General features: G+C 42.5%; 1 protein-coding gene across 1 annotated transcript; it reads right to left on the bottom strand.

Moving 5' to 3' along the window:
* Nucleotides 1-178: 178 nt before the first annotated feature.
* Nucleotides 179-17,468, bottom strand: LOC129833939 (tripartite motif-containing protein 16-like). Its single transcript, XM_055898756.1, has 5 exons — nucleotides 17,408-17,468; nucleotides 1,853-1,879; nucleotides 1,622-1,684; nucleotides 1,193-1,332; nucleotides 179-1,040 (listed from the first exon to the last, which is right to left on the bottom strand). The coding sequence occupies exons 1-5, from the start codon at nucleotides 17,466-17,468 to the stop codon at nucleotides 633-635; spliced, it is 699 nt and encodes a 232-aa protein (XP_055754731.1). The 3' UTR covers nucleotides 179-632.
* Nucleotides 17,469-27,107: the final 9,639 nt, after the last annotated feature.

Here is a 27,107-nt window from a genome sequence, read left to right as displayed (position 1 = left end):
TGTGACCAACAGATGCATATCTGTATTCCCAGTCATGTGAAATCCATAGATTAGGGCCTAATGAATTTATTTCAATTGAATGATTTCCTTATATGAACTGTAACTCAGTAAAATCGTTGACATTTTTGCATGTTGTATTTATATAGATTTTTTCAGTATAAATAGTTGAACTCTACTGTTACACAGTTGTATTTATTCATCACATTCATACATGACCATGGTTCAATCAGATATAAAATGATACAAGCTATGAATTTAAACTACACACCCTACTTTAACACTAACAAACTAGTGCTGTAACAAAAACTACTGACAGTACTAATAAATAGTAATAGTCAATATAATTGTCATTCTAAATATTATAATATAACCTAGTAATTCATATGTATGTTGTCCTCATGCAAAAGAGGGATAACAGCAACACTTAAAACCATAGACATGATGTGAATCTTACAGATTACAACTAATTTAATGTTGTGAAGATTACATCATTCTCTGCTTCAATTCTGCATTCTGACACCAGTGCTTGTTCTCCAAATATTAGAAACATATATCTTCTCGTTCACTTTACCTCCCTCTCTTACAAATTCCCTGACCCGTTATTCCATCTCTCCTTTCCTACACCCTTCTTGTTACTGTCCCTCTTTCTTCCGGATCCAACAGAAGGATTTACTGCCAACCCAGAAACAAGGCAGAATCTTCTCTTTGAGTTCAGTTTTGAACTTGTGTATCAGTCGCACCGCCTTCTCCGCCTCCCCTTCTCCTTCCACGATGAAGAATTTGATGATGCCAGCGGGCTGGTCCAGGTATATGCTCATGGTGTTGCACAAAGGGAGCTCGACCTCCACTTTCTCCCCGTTGTGCCAGACGTGGTAGCAGGAGCCGGCCCAGCCTGCACCCCATGAGCTTTCGTTCTCCCCCAGCCCACATGGCCCATTCTTCCGGCCCATGCTCTCGTACACTGCACCAATCACCACCCAGCCGCCATAGTCCACCTCCCAGTACCCTCTCTGCCCCAACAGACCCTCCTTACACAGCACCTGCACAGAGTAGAGAGTGGATAGTAGAAAGGATAGATTAGAGATGTTTTAGAGCCAGGCATGCGCTGATGGCATGTCCAAAACGGTGGGCACACTTTAGTTACACAATGGCACTATGATGTGTGCCCTGTAACTGAGGATGGCAGACCAACCTGTGGCGAATGCTCATATCTCTCCGGTCTCATGGGGTATGGACACACCTCCTCTGACATACGCGACACCTTGAGGTTGCTCTCGGATATCCACAGCAGCTTCTGGGCCGTTTTGTCATCCAGGGAGAGGGGGATCCAGTCTGAGGGGAGAAAGAGAAAGGATGAGGTCAAGAGAGAGAAATTGAGTTGAGTGGTTGGATGAATATGGATAAGATGAAAGGGTCGGACAACATAAGGTCAGATGAGTACTGTGATATTAATGAGATATGTACAATCTCTTGTGTGTAGGCCGTAAAGCGGATATAATGTATGCCAGGTCATAATTGTGCATTTCAACATTGTATAGGCTGTTGGCAAGCAGGATTTAGCATCAAATGCATTACAGAGAGTGAGGCCCAAAGTGATAAAGAGCCAATTACATGGCCTTACATTTCATGAGGTCAGCCCTGGTGGTGGGATCATGAATATTGGGCTCGTACACCGGCGGCACCTCTGTTATGAGAGAGAGAGATAAAGTGTGAAATCCATTAGCAGTATACTGATGAGATAATCCAGTTTGAATTACACCACCGGTCTAATGTAATTCCTGGGATGCCATTGTTAGTCAGGATTTACAAAGGCTTTTCAGTACTTATACATTCAGTATTACAGAAATCATACCTGCAGGAGCTGCCTGGGATTTTCTTCCTACAGAAAAGAGGCAAAAAATGAATTATCTTTCCCAAATAGAAAATTACCTTGTGTCAGATTGTTGTTATGTATTTATTCACTGTGCATTTGCCGCGGTTGTGCTAGGTGCAGTTTATAGAGGTTGTGCTCGGTACCATTTGTAGAGGTTGTGCTAGCTGCAGTTAGTAGAGGTTGTGCTAGGTGCAGTTACTGCCCATTATTCATTTTCTCCCTTCCTTCTCTTCATCTCTCCTTCCCTTGCCTCTATCTCCCTGCTCCTGTCACTCTCTCCCTTCATCCCCCCTCCCTCCCACTATTTACCTTAATGCCGTATATCACTTTGGAGTGTGTATGCTATTCTGAGTCTTTTCTTAGCACTGATTAATGTAGTTTACCCATACCAGTCCAGGTTTGGGTTACGGCTTTACATCCGCTAAGGACACACATCACAGCCGCTGACACCAGGGGTCAGGCCGTTATAAGATTACAAGTTGTGTGATGGACGTTATTTCACAACACTGAGAGCATATTTATCTCTGCTGCTGAAGTACTCCGACTGTTGTTTAATCTTTGGTTCTCCCTCCTGTCCATTCATTTGTCATCTCACTTTCTCAGAAAACTGGGTGCTATTGCTGTTTCCACTCGGACTGTCATCGTGCGTCAGTCTCCTTTCGTCTATGGTCGACATTAGCTCAAATTACTTGATTTTCACAGGGTCATCCATCTCGTTTCAGCTGATCGCTCATTCTCACCTATCAGACTTAATCTGTTTTAATTGCCTCAACAAGGTTCACATTAAAGTTCCTTGATATACAGTGGCATGCGAAAGTATTCACCCCTCTTGTAATTTTTCCTATTTTGTTGCCCTACAACCTGGAATAAAAATAGATTTTTGGGGGGGGTTGTATCATTTGATTTACATAACATGCCTACTACTTTGAAGATGGAAAATATTTTTTATTGTGAAACAAACAAGAAATAACAAAAAAACTGAAAACTTGAACGTGCGTAACTATTCCCCCCCCAAAGTCAATACTTTGTAGAGCCACCTTTTGCAGCAATTACAGCTGCAAGTCTCTTGAGGTATGTCTCTATAAGCTTGGCACATCTAGCCACTGGGATTTTTGCCCATTCTTCAAGGCAAAACTGCTCCAGCTCCTTCAAGTTGGATGGGTTCCGCTGGTGTACAGCAATCTTTAAATCATACCACAGATTCTCAATTGGATTGAGGTCTGGGCTTTGACTAGGCCATTCCAAGACATTTAAATGTTTTCCCTACCACTCAAGTGTTGCTTTAGCAGTATGCTGTCGTGTCTTTGCTATCATTAAATTGAAGACTTATAGTTTATATCAAAGATTCCTGTAATTAGGGATTACGCGATCAACTGATTAATAACGTAACTAATTAACTATGAATTTTGGGGGCACCAGGGAAAGTAGTCAGATTACAAAGTTATAATTTCCCAATATAACCTTTCAGATATTTTCATATCTAATCAATAGTCTTCTGATTAATGATTTATTTATTTTACCTCACGTTAGTCTCATTCCAAATGTCGTAAATTGTTGGTTATCTGCACGAGCCCAGTCTTCACTATGAGTCATCCATACATCAATTGTTTTAAATCATTTATTTATTACTAACTAAGTAATTCACAGAAATGCATAAACAAACAAACAAACTTAAAATGGTTACATGAAATGATGGGAGAAATATGCCCTAGTGGGCTGAACCGGCATGGCGGCTTGTTAGACAAAGCGAAAATTGGGGTTCGACTAAGACGTCACCACAGAGTTCATAATTATAACAATTGACATGCTAATCCTTTACACATGAACGCTCACTCATTCGGGAACAATTGCAATCAATATATATATATATTTACGCTCAGTGTGTCGTCTTGATCGCTGGAGAAAAGTTAGTTTCTGTTGGAGATTCGTCTGTCTCTGTCTTGGTTATTGTGGATAGTTCAGAGTGACATTCGTTATAGAATGGATGTTTCGGCAGTTGTCTTTCTTCACGTTCAATGATACCGAATTCCTAGCTGCAGACTAGTAGTCAATATCAAAGACTTGTTCTTATTAGTCTAAGAGTTTAACCACGTGGTATGGTTAAAGATTCAGCAATGGTACTTAACCTTCGTTCTCCTCCTAGGGAGAAAAAACATGGTCTGCTGATAATTTCTCAAAGTTGGGTTTTATTCGGAATTGCAGAAAGGGGCTGTCCCAGGATGTCTGACCCTAACTGGGCTCAGGGGCGGTCCTTGGATTTAGTTCAAATCAAAAGGGATTTGTATTTTTCTTCATTAAACAGTCCAAAATCATATTACACAATTATACAAACAGTATCATACTCACTCATTCATTTTATACAACAAACAGATGTAAACCTCATATCTGAGGTTATTATACAAACAGCGGTATGGTAATGCAGCCACACAGTCTCCCATGAGTTTCCCACATTGTGACAAACGGACCGGTTAATAGCTGGAATCTTCACCGATCTTTTATACTTTTGCAGGAACATGAAATCTGTTCGTACCTCAAGTTCTGTGAGGTGGAAGAAAACCCTTTGTCCTGAAAGTTTACCCTCTCTCTAATACTGTTTGGCCATGAGGAGATTCTCAGGAATTTACGACGTCTCTCTGTGACCACAGCATGGGTTGAAGGAGGAAAGGGGGAGGCAGGGAGTGGCAGGGAGAGGGGGATGGGCTTTATGTACCTAAACAGGCAACGTCATGACAATGCTTAGGGTCATTGTCCTGCTGAAAGGTGAATCTCCATCCCAATCTCAAATCTCTGGAAGACTGAAACAGGTTTCCCTCAAGAATTTCCCTGTATTTAGCGCCATCCATCATTCCTTCAATTCTGACCAGTTTCCCAGTCCCTGCCGATTAAAAACATCCGCACAGCATGATGCTGCCACCACCATAATTCACTGTGGGGATGGTGTCTTGGGGTGATGAGATGTGTTGGGTTTGCACCAGACATAGCATTTTCCTTGATGGCTAAAAAGCTACATTTTAGTCTCATCTGACCAGAGTACCTTCTTCCATATGTTTAGGGAGTCTCCCACATGCCTTTTGGCGAACACCAAACGTGTTTGCTTATTATTTTCTTTAAGCAATGGCTTTTTTTCTGGACACTCTTCCTTAGAGCCCAGCTCTGTGGAGTGCACGGCTTAAAGTGGTCCTATGGACAGATACACCAATCTCCGCTGTGGAGCTTTGCAGCTCCTTCAGGGTTATCTTTGGTATCTTTGTTGCCTCTCTGATTAATGCGCTCCTTGCCTGGTCCATGAGTTTTGGTGGGTGGCCCTCTCTTGGTAGGTTTGTTGTGGTGCCATATTCCTTACATTTGTTAATAATGGATTTAATGGTGCTCCGTGGGATGTTCAAAGTTTCAGATATTTTTTTATAACCCAACCCTGACCTGTACTTCTCCACAACTTTGTCCCTGACCTATTTGGAGAGCTCCTTGGTGTCCCTTGCTTATTGGTGTTGCAGACTCTGGGGCCTTTCGGAACAGGTGTATATATTCTGAGATCATGTGACACTTAGATTGCACACAGGTGGACTTTATTTAATTAATTATGTGACTTCTGAAGGTAATTGGTTGCACCAGATCTTATTTAGGGGCTTCATAGCAAAGGGGGTGAATACATATGCACACACCACCTTTCCGTTTTTTATTTTTTAGAATTTCTTTAAACAAGTTTTTTTTTTTATTTCACTTCACCAATTTGAACTATTTTGTGTATGTCCATTACACGTAATCCAAATAAAAATATATTTAAATTACAGGTTGTAATGCAACAAAATAGGAAAAGTATTCACCAAGGGGGTGAATACTTTTGCAAGGCACTGTACCTCTTTGACATGCCAGCGGGTGACAGTTTGGTCATCAGGTATATGCTTGATTTGCAGTAAATGTTTTTTATACTTAGATAACTCATTGCGAAATGTCAATGAAACAGTAAAGCGGAAGTTGTTGCAAATGTGGTCCAAAGTTATGCTAAATGTGGCTTTGTTCATGTCATTTTGATAGTTCCAAATATGTATTGTGATACCTTGTGATGGCTTACAATACAAGGGTGTTCTCAGATACTTGAGTCCTGTTCTTCATTTATTTCAAGTTCACTGGGTTTTGTGGACTCTTACTTTTCATCTACCAGTATCTCTCAAGGGACCCATTCACACACAAATTCATGTTATCTGTACCAGGGCTTAGAAGAAGTCAACCATAGGTTTGAAAATGCACTTACTGCGGTAAAAGTTTGTTGACATGTCAAATAAAATAATATAAAAATTGTAACATGCGCCGAATACAACAGGTATTTGGTAACACCTTACTGTGAAATGCTTAATTACAAGCCCTTAACCAACAATGCAGTTCAAGAAATAGAGTTAAGAAAATATTTACTAAATAAAGTAAAAAAATATATAATAATTTGAATTAAAAAGTAATACAAGAAAATTACATAACAATAACGTGGCTATACACAGGGGGTACCAGTACTGAGTCAATGTGGGAGGGTACAGGTTAGTCGAGGTAATTTGTAAAGTGACTGTGCATAGATAATAAACAGGAAGTAGCAACAGTATAAAACAAAGGGAGGGAGTCAATGTAAATAGTCCGGGTGGCCATTTGATTAATTGTTCAGCAGTCTTATGGCTTGGGGGGTTGAAGCTGTTATGGAGCCTTTTGGTCCTAGACATGGCGCTCCGGTACCGCTTGCCGTGCGGTAGCAGAGAGAACAGTCTATGACTTGGGTGATTGGAGTCTTTGACAATTTTTGGGGCCTTCCTCTGACACCGCTTAGTATATAGGTCCTGGATGTCAGGAAGCTTGGCCCCAGTGATGTACTGGGCCGTACGCACTACCCTCTGTAGCGCCTTACGGTCAGATGCTGAGCAGTTGCCATACCAGGCGGTGATGCAACCCGTCAGGATGCTCTCGATGGTACAGCTGTAGAACTTTTTGAGGATCTGGGGACCCATGCTAAATCTTTTCATTCTCCTGAGGGGAAAAGGTGTTGTCATGCCCTCTTCACAACTGCCTTGATGTGTTTAGACCATGACCAGGAACTTTAAACTCTCGACCCGCTCCACTTCAGCCCGTCGATGTTAACGGGGGCCTGTTCGGCCCTCCTTTTCCTTTAGTCCACGAGCTCCTTTGTCTTGTTCACGTTGAGGGAGAGGGTGTTGTCCTGGCACCACACTGCCAGGTCTCTGACCTCCTCCCTATAGACTGTCTCATCGTTGGGGGCAGCCCGTCAGGAAGTCCAGGATCCAGTTGCAGAGGGAGGTGTTTAGTCCCAGGGTCCTTAGCTTAGTGATGAGCTTTGTGGGCACTATGGTGTTAAACACTGAGCTGTTGTCAATGAACAGCATTCTCACATAGGTGTCCCTTTTGTCCAGGCGGGAAAGGGCAGTGTGGAGTGCGATTGAGATTGCGTCATCTGCGGATCTGTTGGGGCGGTATGTGAATTGGAGTAGGTCTAGGGTTTCCGACATGATGGTGTTGATGTGTGCTTTTCAAAGCACTTCATGGCTACTGACGTGAGTGCTATGGGGCGGTAATCATTTAGGCAGGTTACCTTCGCTTTCTTGGGCACATGGACCATGGGGGTCTGTTTGAAACATGTAGGTATTAGACTCAGTCAGGGAGAGGTTGAAAATGTCAGTGAAGACACTTGCCAGTTGGTCCGCGCATGCTTTGAGTACACGTCCTGGTAATCCGTCTGGCCCCGCGGCTTTGTGAATGTTGACCTGTTTAAAGGTCTTGCTCACATCGGCTACGGAGAGCGTGATCACACAGTCGTCTATAACAGCTGGGGCTCTCATGCATGCTTCAGTGTTGCTTGCCTTCGAAGCGAGCATAAAAGTCCTGTATTAACGCTTTGCCTGTTTGATGGTTCGTCTGAGGGCATAGGGAATTTGTTATGTGGCTTGATTGAACCATTTTTTGTGGGACAAAGTGTTGGGATTGGTAAGAATTTCGGGCCTTCTTTTTGTAGTGTGGTCATTGAACAGTTTTATGCAGTAATATTGCTGTGATTTGATTGTTTTATACAGTAATAGTGTGGTGATTGGTCAAATTTGCAACCTCTAGTATAATGTCTTAATTGTTCTTCCTGACAGTCTGCACCATTGCAGGAAGCCAGGGCCTTTGCTAACACCAATGGATTACTTTTTAGAGGACAGGTAGTCAACTGGTCATTGATCACGGTGGCCCTGCCAACACATTACTGGAAGGATTGGCCAGTCTGTCCTTTTAGCCCAGCTCTTTTGCGCAGGACAGTCCATGCTGGCACCTGTCTGAGGGAAACCTAACTCTCCAGCTTTCGCGATGTGTCTGCCCAGTGGCGGAGAGGGAGCCGACAGGATGATGACGATGAGGTAAATGTGAGCTTGTTACAACATCAGTAGAGGCCAAGTGAAACTGGGAGGATGAGCAAAGGAAGAATAAGGCTGAGAACTTCACTATCTTCCTTGCTTGAAGTATGTGTACCAAAGAAGCTGCCACATTACTGTATGCCCAGTTTAGAGGTTATGATGTCTTTCAACAACTTCCCATCGTGGTTGGCTGAACTCTGAACCACTGGTCTTTCCAATCAAGCTTCCATGTTTGTGACTTACACTCCACTGCATGTGTCCTGAAGACTGAACAGCTGCACACTGCCCAAAAGAGATTAAAATTACTTTAACAGAAAGTTATGCATATAATGTATACTGTGCTGAACAACAAGTAGAAGTAATGATCAGGGAAGGTTTGGCAAGAGAGAAAGGGAGAAGGACATCTGATCTCGGGAGTCGGGATGTGGGCAGTAGGAAGGAAAGGGTTTGATGACAGGTCACTTAATCCGTCATCCCTCCCCATACTCTCCCGGAATCCTCCCTTATAGGGACAGAGCGATGGGAGAGGGAGGGACACAGAGAAAAATAGCAAGAGTCGACTAACAGGATAACCAAGGATAGTTAGTAGATGGCAAAAGTAAGACATTGATGGAGGGTGTCACCAAAGGATTCAGGAGAATCATTGCGAGGGTAGAGAGATTTAAATATACATTTTAAAGCAGGGATGGGCAATTGGCGGCTCCTCAAAAAAATGTAATAAGCCCTACTGTTGCAAGTTAAAATAGTAGAATACACAAGGTGCAATTTTGACATTTGGTTGTGCATCAGTAGTTTTTCTCTTGTTATGTCAGAGACTGATAGTCACTCAATTAGCCCATGTCAGCAAAACATATGTATATTGGCAAATTAGTCTAGCGGCCAGCTAGCTACTTAGTAATCATGGTCCAATTATCGGCTGTGGGGCCCCCATTGATTTCGTTAGTAAGTGATTTTGTTAGTCAGTCTCACTCAGACATTTCTCTCCACCCTATGGAAAAATTTATAGAATTGCAGGAAATTCAAACAGCCAATGGCTGTCAAACAGACAATTTTGTCTCTCCGCCCCATGGCAAAATGAGTACAATTACATGAAATGAGTTAAAATTGCTAAATCGTCTCTCTGCCACATGGTAAAATGTGTAGAATTGCAGAAAACTTGCTTTAAAACGTCAAAGTTTTCTCTACGCCCCGTGTCAAAATGTGTGGAATTGCACGAACTTAACTCTAAAACGCTGTCAAGAGGGGGTCTGCTAAAATGTTTTGCTAGCACAGTAATGTGATGGAGCATTTGACAGGCAATCTTGCTATTTGAAAAGTGTCTGATCCTAATTTGAAGAGAATGTTTCACAGGCAGTATACAGTGCATTCGGAAAGTATTCAGACCCCTTGACTTTTTCCACATTTTGTTACATTACAGCCTTATTCTAAAATAGATTAAATAGTTTTTTCCCTCATCAATCTACACACAATACCCCATAAGACAAAGAAAACAGTTTTTTTTTTTTTTTTGCAAAAAGGGAAAGGGTATGAATAGTTTCTGACATCCAGAAGACATCCAGAGACATCACCCTGGCTGGTTATTATGAGCGGGGCCCGGTGGGGGGATATGAGTGGGCTCTGGCTCCCCTGTGGAGGATAAGCCCAGCCAGATACCCTGCTGCTCTCAGTGGGGTCACCAGCAAAGCCCCGGACAGATTGACAGATGGATAAACAGATACTCAGAGAGATTGATGAGTTGACACAGAGATAGAGACATTTAAAGAAAGAGAAAACGGGTGGATGAATGTTCAGGCACATAGAGACAGTGGCAGAAAATGACAAACAACTACCTCAGGTCAAACATACGGGTCAAATGCATTGGAATCCATTGAACCATAAATCTAATTGCGAATCATGGGATTGAATTGGCAGGGGAAGGTTTGGAATGGAAGTCCAACAGTATTGGGGACAGCATTTGAATAGATTTCTTCTGTTCTTGGAAAAGTTTGTCCATTTAACCAACACTTGTCAATTTCTAGAGATGTGTTTGAAGATGAGTATTATGTTTATTCACAGTAGCAACGACATTCAGGACATATGATGGGTGTGCTGCGGATGGACAGAAGCTAATCGGAGAATGAAATGAAGAGTCCTCCCTGGTAATTGGAGGAAAGCCAGTCGGCCATGTTGAGGACATCTGTAGATGCCTTTCAGAGGCCAGGACGATGAACCCTCTGGTAGAAAAGAAGCTGCTTATGTTGGAAGTGCTCGTCGGTGGTCTGCGCGACCCCCCTGGATGAGATGGAGCTCTCTGCCCGGATCGGGTTCGGGAACAGCGGGATCTCCACTGATAGGAAGATCACGAGATGTGACGGAGAGAGGTGAAGGGAGCTGGCCAAAGCTCAGACCCATCCCTTTGCCCTCTGTTATGAAGTGTCTAAAAAAAACTTGCTGTGTTCCACGCCGATGATGAAATGGAGATGGATGGAAAAAGAATGGACAGAAAGATGTACAAACCAACAGGAGGATACATGACAGCATTCTTGAAGAAAAAGAAGGAGAAAGTCATTGGGAGGTTCTCAACATGAGATGAAATGTGATGGCCTCCAATTAGAGGTCTTCACTGGTCTAAAAAGTTGGACCAGGACCAGAATGGACCCAAGGACAACTCGACCTAGACCCAACCCGTACCCTAATTGGTCCGAGTGACAAAAAAAATCTGTTTATCAGCCAAGTTGTTCTTCTGGTTAACAAATAGGTCTTTACAGTATATGTTGGCTAGGCCTTCTATAAGTCAATAAATTATCCTTATTAGCGTAAAATAAATATGCTAGAGGCTATGCAGAGCCGTGGCTGGGTCCAATCAAACAGGACCCAACCCGGACCTGAGGGACAAGTTAGAATTTCAGACCCGAACCCGATCAGGCCCTGGTCCGAAATCGGGTATATCGGTTCCAAGGTGGACCGTGAAGACCTAGCTCCAATTGACTTTGTAATAATCAATGTTTAGTAGTACATTGTCACGAAAAGCAATGCAACTGTCTAAATTTAAATCTGGCAATCTGAAGAAATATAATTCTTCATGAGTCAGAACTGAAGCAATCAGATATGAACCTCAGCAGTCAGATTTTCACAGAATCAAACAGCCATGAATAAAACTTAGTGTTTCACAGCCAGGTACTTGAGTTACTGTCCATGACTTCACACTTCATTAGCATGGGAGCCAGAGGATGGCAGTGTCATGACGTTGGCAGTGGGGGTAGGTTTATTATAGAGTCATAAATACCTCTTTCCCCCTTTTTCTCTCTCCCTACTATAACTGATGTGACATAAGAAAACCCCTTGGTTAACATAGAGATTCTGGGAACATCAGAAGCGGGGGGAAATGAACTATATTCTGGTAATCCGACCAACTGAACATATGCGGTGGTACTTAAGGTATATTATGTCAGTTCGGTTGCCCTCTGACACATTCTCATCAATGATAGAATGACATAAACTCTACTGTGGAAAGTCTAAACGTCAGAGGTATCGGATTCACATGGAATTGTTGTTTAATTCAAATGTTTGAATAGGAAATTATTTGTGAAGAGATGAAATTTAATTTTAGCTTCCAAATGAGAGATTTGTGTTTTCATAAGTTTGGGCTTCTGCTCAACTAGGGGCCCACCCCTGTGAAGAGACATGGGTAATAGACTTTTCAGACACACCCCTCTCCCTCCACTATAAAAGCCATTGACAAAAAATATAACTTTCTGTTCCGGGTACATTTAGGGTGACGATCCGATGTCAGAATGGTTCAGATGATAACTACAGAACTAAGCCAACAGCAGCATGGACTTTGATTGTGAATGGTATGAACTTTGAACTCGTATTCACTACAGAAGTGATATCTCCTAGCCGTTGAGTTAGCAACAGCTGCTACAAACGCAGGTTAGGAAGGACAGTCCGAGTATCCCGTCTACTACACACAACGTTACTCCAACGTATCCAGTAAGGCACCAGAGACATTCTTCAAAGGACAGAGGACTCGGGTTGGCGACACGGTCCATCTACCACCAACCTACTGAAGCGCCTCTCAGAGTAAATATTTATTGCATTTTCCTTCTTCAAATGGGCGGTAATTTAGAATGCATAAGATACTGTATTTACAATAGCACAGCTTCGCCTCTGTTCCAGTCTCCCGCTCTTTCACTAAAATCCCGCCCCTTTTCTTTGTGTAACAAGCGGTCATATCTATTCTGCCCGCTAGGGACGTTTTCTGTATGACGGCACTTTGTAATCAAGTTATGATTTAATTGTATATGTGTGATTCTGTGTGATTAGTTAGGTATTTAGTAAATAAATAATTAAACCCAATTTTGTATTGCTGATTCAACTTGTTAGCCAGGATTCTTGCATTTAACAAGGATTTACCACTTTCAGATGAGACTGAATAAAATGACGATTAAGGTGACTGCTATGGATGTAAAATATTACTAAATCTTTAAGAGTTTATTCGGAAGATAACAGCTCTATAAATATTCTTTCGTGGTGTCCCACTCTAGTTAATTAATATTTACATGATTAGTTCAATCAGGTAATATTAATTACGGAGAAATTATTTTATAGAATAGCATGTCATAGCAATTAATCTGGCATAGTCAAAGACACGACAGCAGTGAAAGGGAGTGAGAAGGGAGTGATGGGACATTGAGGCCACACGGCTGGGTCTGGATACATGTGAAGGATCCATGGCAGGGTTGGATGGACAGAGGGATATATGGAGAAGCACAGAGTGGAAACTGGAGAGGGAGAAAGAGGATGAGAAATATAGAAAAGAAGTGGACGGAATCTATGGAAGCATTCAGAGAGGTTAGTTTCATGGAACAAAGTGACAGACAGATGAGGTGTGAGACCTGACATGGCCAACGGGCCAGTGAGGCTGTGTGAGAGCTGACTGCTGAAAGAATGGATTTGATCCGGTGGGAACATTGTGGTCTGGAGAGGCGATGTCAGAAGAGGGGGAAACAGTTTGATGAGCTGATTGATGAGATGGGGGAGAGATTTGGCAGCAAGACAGGCGGAGAGAGGTACTTGGCAAAGTGGGCCTGTCAAAGGAACATGATAGAGCTTGTAACTGGTGGCCAATAAACAACATGTTATCGACATCATACATTCATAATAAACACCCAGTGATGAGCACTCTCTCTCTCTCTCTCTCTCTCTCTCTCTCTCTCTCTCTCTCTGTCTGTCTGTCTGTCTGTCTGTCTGTCTGTCTGTCTCTGTCTGTCTGTCTGTCTGTCTGTCTGTCTGTCTGTCTCTGTCTCTGTCTCTGTCTCTGTCTCTGTCTCTGTCTCTGTCTCTGTCTCTCTCTCTCTCTCTCTCTCTCTCTCTCTCTCTCTCTCTCTCTCTCTCTCTCTCTCTCTCTCTCTCAAATTCAAATTCAAGCTGCTTTATTGGCATGAACAACATTGTGTCAATATTGCCAAAGCAACAATGTATACAATATACATTGCAATAAAATTATAAACAATGACAAATAATAATATAGAATGGCAGTAAATAATAATACAAAATTAAATATAAAAATAGTAACAATAAAATGGTAACAGTCAATTATCGAATGTAATGTAATAAAAAAATGAAACTATAACTAACTTATAACTAAATAACGGTCATCTTCACCATTACATTGGTACTACAACTACTATCATCATTACCACTACTACCACCACCACCATCATTAAACTGCTATCATTACCATTACCACCCATACCATTACTACTTGGAATGATAAACAACAATAATAAAAGTAATAACAATAACAGTAATAACAATAACAGTCATAATAAGTAACAGTCATAATACTGCTTACTATGCAGATGTTATTATTCAGTGTCCCTCAGGCTATGGCAGGCAAATACATATTTGGCTGCAAGAGGAGCCATTGCTCCTTTGCCCATGAGTATTTTTAGGTTTTCCTCTGGGTTTAATAAGTTAAAATTTGGAATAAATGTAGACATTTCTGTGAATAATGAATCTCTTGGTGAGGAATATTTATCACAGTAAAGGAGAAAGTGCATCTCTGTTTCTACATCCCCTGTCGTGCAGTGACCACATACACGCTCCTCTTTGGGTAGCCATGTCTTTTTATGTCTGCCGGTTTCTATTGCCAAACGGTGGTCACTCAGCCTGTACTTGGTGAGGATCTGTCTCTGCTTCGTATCTCTGACAGAGTAGAGATATTCAGCCAATTCATATTCTCTGTTTAGGGTCAGATAGCAATTTAGTCGGCTTTGGGATTTTGTTTCGTTTTTCCAATGTTGTATATATGAGTCCTTTCATTGGTTCATGATTTTGTTTATTGGAATTCTTTCTTTTGAAGCAGTGCTGGTGTCAGCTTGGTTGGTGAGGTCCAACACCAGCTGAATGAGAGGGCTTGTTTCTGGGCTCAGCTCTTGGGTTTGAAGTGCTTTAAATTGCAGACTCGAATTTGGACTTGAATTTAGATGTAGCCAAAATTTTAACGATATTTTTTGTATTTTCATTATTACTGGAAAGCGGCCCAATTCTGCCCTACATGCATTAGTTGGTGTATTTCTCTGGACTTGTAGGATTTTCCGACAGAATTCTGCATGTAGGGCTTCAATTGGATGTTTGTCCCACATTTTAAAGTCCAGTTTATTGAGTGGCCCCCAAACCTCACTTCCGTAAAGAGCTATTGGTAGGATTACACTGTCAAATATTTTGGTCCAAATTCTAATTGGGATGTTGATTTTGAATAATTTCATTTTTATTGCATACAATGCTCTGCGGGCTTTTTCTTTGAGTGCATTCACCGCCCTATTAAAGTTTCCTGATGCAGATATGGTCAGACCAAGGTAGGTGTAATTTTTTGTGTGTTCAATGATGGTGTTGTTCAGGGTGAATTCATATTTGTGTTTCTGACATCTGTTTTGTTTTTGGAAAATCATGATTTTAGTTTTTGGGAAATTTACTGCCAGGGCCCAATTATGGCAATATTGCTCTAGAATATTAATGTTCTGTTGAAGACCTTCTTTGGTTGGTGATAGAAGTACCAAGTCATCAGCATATAGCAGGTATTTCACCTCTGTGTCAAATAGTGTGAGTCCTGGGGCTGGAGAATTGTCCAACATGTCTGCTAATTCATTGATATAAATGTTGAAAAGATTTGGACTCAAACTACAGCCTTGTCTCACACCTCGACATTGTGAAAAGAATTCGGTTCTTTGGTTTTTGATTTTTATTGCACACTTGTTTTCTGTGTACATGCATTTTATTAAGTCATACACCTTACCACCAAGCCCACTTTGGAGAATTTTGTAGAATAGCCCTTCGTGCCAAATAGAATCAAATGCTTTTTTAAAGTCAATAAAGCAAGCAAAGATTTTGCCCTCTTTTTTTTGGTATTCTCTCTCTCTCTCTCTCTCTCTCTCTCTCTCTCTCTCTCTCTCTCTCGCTCTCGCTCTCGCTCTCTCTCTCTCTCTCTCTCTCTCTCTCTCTCTCTAGACTCCACCATGCCCCATAACCTCATATAGACTCCACCATGCCCCCATAACCTCATATAGACTACACCATGCCCCATAGCCTACATATAGACTCCACCCTGCCCCCTAGCCTACATATAGACTCCACCATGCCCCATAACCTCATATAGACTCCACCATGCCCCATAGCCTACATATAGACTCCACCATGCCCCATAGCCTACATATAGACTCCACCATGCCCCATAACCTCATATAGACTACACCATGCCCCATAGCCTACATATAGACTCCACCCTGCCCCCTAGCCTACATATAGACTCCACCATGCCCCATAGCCTACATATAGACTCCACCATGCCCCATAGCCTACATATAGACTCCACGTGCCCCATAGCCTACATATAGACTCCACCATGCCCCATAGCCTACATATAGACTCCACCATGCCCCATAACCTCATATAGACTCCACCATGCCCCATAGCCTACATATAGACTACACCATGCCCCATAGCCTACATATAGACTCCACCATGCCCCATAGCCTACATATAGACTCCACCATGCCCCATAGCCTACATATAGACTCCACCATGCCCCATAGCCTACATATAGACTCCACCATGCCCCATAACCTCATATAGACTCCACCATGCCCCATAACCTCATATAGACTCCACCATGCCCCATAACCTCATATAGACTCCACCATGCCCCATAACCTCATATAGACTCCACCATGCCCCATAGCCTACATATAAACTCCACCATGCCCCATAACCTCATATAAACTCCACCATGCCCCATAGCCTACATATAAACTCCACCATGCCCCATAACCTCATATAGACTACACCATGCCCCATAGCCTACATATAGACTCCACCATGCCCCATAGCCTACATATAGACTCCACCATGCCCCATACATCAGTGCTAAAACGTATGTTTGAGTATGACACAGTGAAATGGCTGTCAGTTCCTTTGTTAACTTAAAACAACGACTCGTTTCTTAATCCTGCGGCCCAGAAAAGCCGGGAGGCACTTGCCTTTTGCAACTGAGGTTGTCAGGAAAAACAACACTGGCATCATTGCACAGTACGACACTGGACTTACTCCATATTTGGATGTCGTTTTCAGTGAGAGGAAGGCATAGGAACTTGAATAACTTGATTTTCAGAAATACATCAGCCACAATAATCCTAATTTCCCTATTCACTAGGTACAATGTCATCTCAAAAGTATTATAAAAAATGACCCAATGGTAATTAAATTATTTCCTATTTATTATTTAGTTGAGTTACTGATAAACTACAATCAATCATTTGAGACATAACAATACAATGTCAATAAAAAGTAAAACTGATTCATTATTTGCCTTGTGTTTGATCAAGTAAAACCATTTATAACACAACAAAACACAAAACATGTATTCATGGGAATGTGAATATTAATTATTGAATGCTAATTTCTGAAAATGTGAAATATATATTAAAAATTGTCATTTCTAAAATGTATTGGGAAATCCAATAAAATGTTATATTAATGTAATACTGATAATGATTATTACATTTGCTTTAAAAATCTGTTCAACTGAGGAGGAGAGGGTTTTGGTCCACTTTCAATTACATAATGTATTGACACATGCAAGCTCACGGAGTAGATCATGAACCCTTACCTGCACTCTTTGGCACAGGCATGATTTCGTTACTGCTTGGAGCGTAGTTTGGCAATGGCATGGTACCCTATGGTCTTCAGCAGAGAAAGTGGCTGATCCTCTCTCCATGAACACTTTTATTTCCTCAGGGAGAATGGGGAGGGGGTGACGGGTCAGGACAGGAGGTGCCTAGGTTGGGAGATGAGGGGTGTCTGGTGAAGGTTAGTTGGATGTAAGGGGTTACCGAAGGGTTGGTCCTGTCATCTGAAACTTGTGCAACCCTAGTGAACCTTTCTAGAGCGCAAAAAACACAAGCAAACACACACTGTACAGTATGTCACAAACACTATACTCCGCTTACATACAGTACCAGTCAAAAGTTTGGACACACCTACTCATTGAAGGGTTATTCTTAATTTGTAATATTTTCTACATTGTAGAATAATAGTGAAGACATCAAAACTATGAAATAACACATATGGAATCATGTAGTAACCAAAATATCCAAATATATTTTAGATTTTAGACTCTTCAAAGTAGCCACCCTTTGCCTTGATGACAGCTTTGCACACGCTTGGCATTCTCTCAACTAGCTTCACTTGGAATGCTTTTCCAACAGTCTTTAAGGAGTTCCCACATATGCTGAGCACTTGTTGGCTGCTGTTCCTTCACTCTACGGTCTAACTCATCCCAAACCATCCCAATTGGGTTGAGGTCGGGTGATTGTGGAGGCCAGGTCATCTGATGCAGCCCTCCATCACTCTCCTTCTTGGTCAAATAGCCCTTACACAGCCTGGAGTGGTGTTTTGGGTCATTGTCCTGTGGAAAAACAAATGATAGTCCCACTAAGCCCAAACCAGATGGGATGGCGTATCGCTGCAGAATGCTGTGGTAGCCATGCTGGTTAAGTGTGCCTTGAATTCTAAATAAATCACAGACAATGTCAACATTAATGCACCCCCACACCATCACACCTCCTCCTCCATGTTTCACTGTGGGAACCACACTTGGATATCATCTGTTCAACTACTCTGCGTCTCACAAAGACACAGCGGTTGGAACCAAAAATCTCAAATTTGGACTCATCAGACCAAAGGACAGTTTTCCACCGGTCTAATGTCCCTTGCTCGTGTTTCTTGGCCCAAGCAAGTCTCTTCTTATAATTGGTGTCCTTTAGTCGTGGTTTCTTTGCAGCAATTCGACCACGAAGGCCTGATTCACATAGTCTCCTCTGAACAGTTGATGTTGAGATGTGTCTGTTACTTGAACTCTGTGAAGCATTTATTTGGGCTGCAATCTGAGGCTGGTAACTCTAATGAACTTATCCTCTGCAGCAGAGGTAACTCTGGATCTTCCTTTCCTGTGGCGGTTCTCATGAGAGACAGTTTAATTATAGTGCTTGATGGTTTTTGCGATTGCACTTGAAGAAACTTTCAAAGTTCTTGAAATTCTCCGGATTGACTGACTTTCATGTCTTAAAGTAATGATGGACTGTCATTTCTCTTTGCTTATTTGAGCTGTTCTTGCCATAATATGGACTCTGTCTTTTACCAAATAGAGCTATCTTCTGTTTACCACCCCTACCTTGTCACAACACAACTGATTGGCTCAAATGCATTAAGAAAGAAATTCCACAAATTCACTTTTAACAAGGCACACCTGTGAATTGAAATGCATTCCAGGTAAATACCTCATGAAGCTGGTTGAGAGAATGCCAAGAGTGTGCAAAGCTGTCATCAAGGCAAAGGGTGGCTACATTGAATAATTTCAAATCTCAAATACATTATGATTTTTTTAACACTTTTTTGGTTACCACATGATTATGTGTTATTTCATATGTTATTTCATAGTTTTGATGTCTTCACTATTATTTTACAATGTAGAAAATAGTTTTAAAAAAAACAAAAAACAACCTTGAATGAGTAGGTGTTCTAAAAGTTTTGACCGGTAGTGTATATGTGTGAAATTTGTTTTGATTTAGAATGGACCAATATCATGGACCTCTCTCTCGAAACTGTGGTTCATTTTCATGCCAGCCAGGTAGGCTAATCTGCTGTTGTAAAGATAAACAATGTGTTTAATATTAGGAAAGTTGAGAAAAAAATATAGTAGGCCTAGCCTATAGAAAGGTGATGGAATATTGTGAATGTGTAGTGTGGAGCTAAATGCGGAGCTTGAATGACGATTGCATTGAATCTGAATCTGGTTGAATCTGCAGACGTGTTGCTGTGCGTTTTGTTGCTGTGCGTTTTGCTGCCAACTTTACTTTACTTTGCTAGCTGACAACTTTACGTTTTTTGTTTTGTTTCTGTTTTTAATTACCGTTTATATTTTTAGTTTTTCCATCGCAACTTTTTTCCCTCATTCAACTTTTTCACTCCGGACGCTTTATCTGGACATGGTTCGTCAACACCTTCAACAGCCGAAGCTAAGTAGTAACATTAACATGATGTCTTCTAATTGCAGTCGCTGTACTCATAATATACAGGAGAACGATCGCCTTACGGCGAAAATAGCTGTGCTGCAAGCCCAGCTTCAGACGCAATCGTTAGGCAAGGGTAATTTCAGTGTAGGAAAGGAAGAAACAGCGTCTGTGCCACCAGTAAGTACAGATAGTAACGTTAGTATAAATCCCCCCGCACAGTCCCCGCAGCCGGACAACTTTCTCATGGCTTCTGGAGGGAACTGCTGTTGGAATGCTCAACCGGTGTCGCTCATTCAGCCGACAGAAACTTTCAACCGGTTTTCCCCATTATGTAGCGAGTCGGAGTCTGAGTCTGAGTCTTCTCTTGTCTCTACTCCTCCCGTTACGGGGTCTGAGACGCCGAAGGCTCCCACCGTTAGCTCTGACAAATTGAAAACCCTAGTCATTGGCGACTCCATTACCCGCAGTATTAGACTTAAAACGAATCACCCAGCGATCATACACTGTTTACCAGGGGGCAGGGCTACCGACGTTAAGGCTAATCTTAAGATGGTGCTGGCTAAAGCTAAATCTGGCGAGTGTAGAGAGTATAGAGATATTGTTATCCACGTCGGCACCAACGATGTTAGGATGAAACAGTCAGAGGTCACCAAGTGCAACATAGCTTCAGCGTGTAAATCAGCTAGAAAGATGTGTCGGCATCGAGTAATTGTCTCTGGCCCCCTCCCAGTTAGGGGGAGTGACGAGCTCTACAACAGAGTCTCAGCACTCAATCGCTGGTTGAAAACTGTTTTCTGCCCCTCCCAAAAGATAGAATTTGTAGATAATTGGCCCTCTTTCTGGGACTCACCCACAAACAGGACCAAGCCTGACCTGCTAAGGAGTGACGGACTCCATCCTACCTGGAGGGGTGCTCTCATCTTATCTACCAACATAGATAGGGCTCTAACTCCTTTAGCCCCACAATGAAATAGGGTGCAGGCCAGGCAGCAGGCTGTTAGCCAACCTGCCAGCTTAGTGGAGTCTGCCAATAGCACAGTCAGTGTAGTCAGCTCAGCCATACCCATTGAGACTGTGTCTGTGCCTCGACCTAGGTTGGGCAAAACTAAACATGGCGGTGTTCGCCTTAGCAATCTTATTAGGATAAAGACCTCCTCCATTCCTGCCATTATTGAAAGAGATCGTGATACCTCACATCTCAAAATAGGGTTACTTAATGTTAGATCCCTCACTTCAAAGGCAGTCATAGTCAATGAACTAATCACTGATCATAATCTTGATGTGATTGGCCTGACTGAAACATGGCTTAAGCCTGATGAATTTACTGTGTTAAATGAGGCCTCACCTCCTGGTTACACTAGTGACCATATCCCCCGTGCATCCCGCAAAGGCGGAGGTGTTGCTAACATCTACGATAGCAAATTTCAATTTACAAAAAAGAAAATGGCGTTTTCGTCTTTTGAGCTTCTAGTCATGAAATCTATGCAGCCTACTCAATCACTTTTTATAGCTACTGTTTACAGGCCTCCTGGGCCATATACAGCGTTCCTCTCTGAGTTTCCTGAATTCCTATCAGACCTTGTAGTCATAGCAGATCATATTCTAATTTTTGGTGATTTTAATATTCACATGGAGAAGTCCACAGACCCACTCCAAAAGTCTTTCGGAGCCATCATCGACTCAGTGGGTTTTGTCCAACATGTCTCTGGACCTACTCACTGCCACAGTCATACTTTGGACCTAGTTTTGTCCCATGGAATAAATGTTGTAGATCTTAATGTTTTTCCACATAATCCTGGACTATCGGACCACCATTTTATTACGTTTGCAATCGCAACAAATAATCTGCTCAGACCCCAACCAAGGAGCATCAAAAGTCGTGCTATAAATTCTCAGACAACACAAAAATTCCTTGATGCCCTTCCAGACTCCTTCTGCCTACCCAAGGACGTCAGAGGACAAAAATCAGTTAACCACTTAACTGAGGAACTCAATTTAACCTTGCGCAATACCCTAGATGCAGTTGCACCCCTAAAAACGAAAAACATTTGTCATAAGAAACTAGCTCCCTGGTATACAGAAAATACCCGAGCTTTGAAGCAAGCTTCCAGGAAATTGGAACGGAAATGGCGCCACACAAAACTGGAAGTCTTCCGACTAGCTTGGAAAGACAGTACCGTGCAGTACCGAAGAGCCCTCACTGCTGCTCGATCAACCTACTTTTCCAACTTAATCGAGGAAAATAAGAACAATCCAAAATTTATTTTTGATACTGTTGCAAAGCTAACTAAATAGCAGCATTCCCCAAGAGAGGATGGCTTTCACTTCAGCAGTAATAAATTCATGAACTTCTTTGAGGAAAAGATCATGACCATTAGAAAGCAAATTACGGACTCCTCTTTGAATCTGCGTATTCCTCCAGGGCTTAGCTGTCCTGGATCTGCACAGCTCTGCGAGGGCCTGGGATCGGGAGAGACACTTAAGTGTTTTAGTACTATATCTCTTGACACAATGATGAAAATAATCATGGCCTCTAAACCTTCAAGCTGCATACTGGATCCTATTCCTACTAAACTGCTGAAGGAGCTGCTTCCTGTGCTTGGCCCTCCTATGTTGAACATAATAAACAGCTCTCTATCCACCGGATGTGTACCAAACTCACTAAAAGTGGCAGTGATAAAGCCTCTCTTGAAAAAGCCAAACCTTGACCCGGAAAATATAAAAAAACTATCGGCCTATATCGAATCTTCCATTCCTCTCAAAAATTTTAGAAAAAGCTGTTGGGCAGCAACTCACTGCCTTTCTGAAGACAAACAATGTATACGAAATGCTTCAGTCTGGTTTTAGACCCCATCATAGCACTGAGACTGCACTTGTGAAGGTGGTAAATGACCTTTTAATGGCGTCAGACCGAGGCTCTGCATCTGTCCTCGTGCTACTAGACCTTAGTGCTGCCTTTGACACCATCGATCACCACATTCTTTTGGAGAGACTGGAAACCCAAATTGGTCTACACGGACAAGTTCTGGCCTGGTTTAGATCTTACCTGTCGGAAAGATATCAGTTTGTCTCTGTGAATGGTCTGTCCTCTGACAAATCAACTGTACATTTCGGTGTTCCTCAAGGTTCCGTTTTAGGACCACTATTGTTTCCACTATATATTTTACCTCTTGGGGATGTTATTCGAAAACATAATGTTAACTTTCACTGCTATGCGGATGACACACAGCTGTACATTTCAATGAAACATGGTGAAGCCCCAAAATTGCCCTCGCTAGAAGCCTGTGTTTCAGACATAAGGAAGTGGATGGCTGAAAACTTTCTACTTTTAAACTCGGACAAAACAGAGATGCTTGTTCTAGGTCCCAAGAAACAAAGAGATCTTCTGTTAAATCTGACAATTCATCTTGATGGTTGTAAAGTCGTCTCAAATAAAACTGTGAAGGACCTCGGCGTTACTCTTGACCCTGATCTCTCTTTTGACGAACATATCAAGACTGTTTCAAGGACAGCTTTTTTCCATCTACGTAACATTGCAAAAATCAGAAACTTTCTGTCCAAAAATGATGCAGAAAAATTAATTCATGCATTTGTTACTTCTAGGTTAGACTACTGCAATGCTCTACTTTCCGGCTACCCGGATAAAGCACTAAATAAACTTCAGTTAGTGCTAAATACGGCTGCTAGAATCCTGACTAGAACCAAGAAATTTGATCATATTACTCCAGTGCTAGCTTCCCTACACTGGCTTCCCGTTAAGGCAAGGGCTGATTTCAAGGTTTTACTGTTAACCTATAAAGCGTTACATGGGCTTGCTCCTACCTATCTTTCCGAGTTGGTCCTGCCGTACATACCTACACGTACGCTACGGTCACAAGACGCAGGCCTCCTAATTGTCCCTAAAATTTCTAAGCAAACAGCTGGAGGCAGGGCTTTCTCCTATAGATCTCCATTTTTATGGAACAGTCTGCCTACCCATGTGAGAGACGCAGACTCGGTGTCAACCTTTAAGTCTTTACTGAAGACTTATCTCTTCAGTAGGTCATATGATTGAGTGTAGTCTGGCCCAGGAGTGTGAAGGTGAACGGAAAGGCTCTGGAGCAACGAACCGCCCTTGCTGTCTCTCCAGGGCCGGTTCCCCTCTCTCCACTGGGATTCTCTGCCTCTAACCCTGTTACTGGGGCTGAGTCACTGGCTTGCTGGTGCTCTTTCATGCCGTCCCTAGGAGGGGTGCGTCACTTGAGTGGGTTGAGTTACTGACGTGAACTTCCTGTCTGGGTTGGCGCCCCCCCTTGGTTGTGCTGTGGTGGAGACCTTTGTGGGCTATACTCGGCCTTGTCTCAGGATTGTAAGTGGGTGGTTGAGGATATCCCTCTAGTGGTGTGGGGGCTGTGCTTTGGCAGAGTGGGTGGGGTTATATCCTTCCTGTTTGGCCCTGTCCGGGGGTTTCTTCGGATGGGGCCACAGTGTCTCCTGACCGCTCCTGTCTCAGCCTCCAGTATTTATGCTGCAGTAGTTTATGTGTCGGGGGGCTAGGGTCAGTTGGTTATACCTGGAGTACTTCTCCTGTCTTATCCAGTGTCCTGTGTGAATTTAAGTATGCTCTCTCTAATTCTCTCGTTCTCTCTTTCTCTCTGAGAACCTGAGCCCTAGGACCATACGTCAGGACTACCGGGCATGCTGACACCTTGCTGTCCCCAGTCCGCCCGGCACTTGCTGCTATTCCAGTTTCAACTGTTTCTGCCTGCGGTTACGAAACCCCTACCTGTCCCAGACCTGCTGTTTTCAACTCTTAATGATCGGCTATGAAAAGCCAACTGAGATTTATTCCTGATTATTATTTGACCATGCTTGTCATTTATGAACATTTTGAAAATCTTGGCTCTCTCTAATTTTCTCCTTCTCTCTTTCTCTCGGAGGACCTGAGCCCTAGGACCATACGTCGGGACTACCGGCCGTGGTGACTCCTTGCTGCCCCCAGTCCGCCTGGCCTTGCTGCTATTCCAGTTTCAACTCTTCTGCCTGCGGTTATGGAACCCCTACCTGTCCCAGACCTGCTGTTTTCAACTCTTAATGATCGGCTATGAAAAGCCAACTGAGATTTATTCCTGATTATTATTTGACCATGCTTGTCATTTATGAACATTTTGAAAATCTTGGCTCTCTCTAATTTTCTCCTTCTCTCTTTCTTTCTCTCGGAGGACCTGGGCCCTAGGACCATGCGTCGGGACTGCCGCCCGTGGTGACTCCTTGCTGTCCCCAGTCCGCCTGGCCTTGCTGCTATTCCAGTTTCAGCTGTTCTGCCTGCGGTTATGGAACCGCCACCTGTCCCAGACCTGTTGTTTTTCAACTCTTAATGATCAGCTATGAAAAGCCAACTGAAAATTATTCATGATTATTATTTGACCATGCTTGTCACTTATGAACATTTTTGAACATCTTGGCATAGTTCTGTTATAATCTCCACCCGGCACAGCCAGAAGAGGACTGGCCACCCCTCATAGCCTGGTTCCTCTCTAGGTTTCTTCCTAGGTTTTGGCCTTTCTAGGGAGTTTTTCCTAGCCACCGTGCTTCTACACCTGCATTCTAGCTGTTTGGGGTTTTAGGCTGGGTTTCTGTACAGCACTTCGAGATATTATCTGATGTACGAAGGGCTATATAAAATAAAATTGATTGATTGATTGATTGATTGCCCTTGCAGATACTGTATGATTCTTGGGCTGCGGGCTTGTGTTGAAGTGTTCTAGTTTGTAATGTCAAAAGCCATGCTGTCGGCATCCTCAGATACTGCCTGGGAAGGTGCCCCTTACCTGCCTCCAAATCATTTCAAACAGGAGGATTTCTGTATTTCTGTAACAAAATAACTTCCTGATAGACACAGTGTTTCATTGGGTCACTGTGTTCGGGGACATCTAGCTATTTGAAGAGGCATTTTAATGAAGTGTAAGTGCCTGCTTCGTGCTGGCCACCAGAAGACCAGATATGTTGAGTATGTGGTATGCTAATAAACATCAGCATTCAACACCCACAGCGCTGTCAGTGTGTGGACTTAAAGAGTATTACACAAAGATTTTTCAGTACTCCCAGGGTTGCTATGCATCATTATTATATAGACTAATACCACCACGGTATATTACATACAGGAACATGTCCACTCACTGAGTTATCTGATAGCTAGTGTTTTATTCCATTTGTTATGAGTTATGATAATGTTATAGTGGTATGGTGAAATGACTAAAATAATGGCGCACTACGCATACTGTACCATATAGATTTACAAGCATAATTATATGTGGGACTGTAATGCTTTATATGCCCTTGCGATCATTTCCCTTTTTTGACGCCCTGTTTAGGAGCCTGTTACCAGCTGATTGAAAAGCCAGGTGCTTTCCTCCTCTCATGTTTCTCATGGTGGCTGTTTTTCTATGTGTGCTTTTGGGTCAGTACGAACTTCACAACCTTTCCAGCAACTTGGAAGGTGACTCTGCTTACACTGGCAACCCAGGACCTGCAAATGCAATGAAGCTCGTACGTGAACTTTACCAAGCTTGTTAATGCTGAATTTAAGCAATGGCTAATACACTTCTTGTAAAAATGATTGCATAGTTTGCTACATGTACTAATGTAATGTATAAGAATTGTTGTTCATGACTTATATATGATAACGTGTTCTCATAAATACACGGAGGCGGTTTTCGCGGCATAGGTTAAGCCTAGTCCTGGAATAAAAAGCACTTTCAATGGAGATTCACTGTCTGGGAAACCGCCCCATGGTGTACCATGTATACATGAGTTACAAACAGTTTACTAAGTAGGCCCTCAAAGGAATAGGACTTGGTATCCTACATTGTGCTTACAGAGCAGGGGTACAGACAAGGTAAACATTAACCAGCATTAAAGATATTAAAGATGTTTGCACTAAATATGTTTTCCCTATAGCTGCGCCAGAACAACACAAACCCCATAACACTCCTTAATCACAGGATATCCCAAACCGGGGGTCCCTGCCCACGCACGATGTCATGGTATCATTGTTGGTTTCTTATCGACAGGGAACCCAGAGATTTATGTGGCACCACCGGCATGCAGGCGGCAGCCCAATTGGTCTGTAAGATTTCTCTTACTCTCTTCACCCTTCACTCACTCTATCCTCTACCTTCTTTCTCACCCTTTAATTTCTTATCCTTCGATTTGTCTGTTATCCCCTGTTAAAGGAATTTAATTCCTATATGTTCATAAACCAATTCAATTAAAACACTCTGTCCATCTCTAAGAATTTGTAAGATTCTTATTTGC

The sequence above is a fragment of the Salvelinus fontinalis genome, chromosome 34 (genome assembly GCF_029448725.1).
Source record: "Salvelinus fontinalis isolate EN_2023a chromosome 34, ASM2944872v1, whole genome shotgun sequence".
Lineage (NCBI taxonomy): Eukaryota > Metazoa > Chordata > Actinopteri > Salmoniformes > Salmonidae > Salvelinus > Salvelinus fontinalis.
The sequence above is the reverse complement of the archived record's forward strand: the minus strand, read 5'-3'. Positions and strand labels throughout refer to the sequence as shown.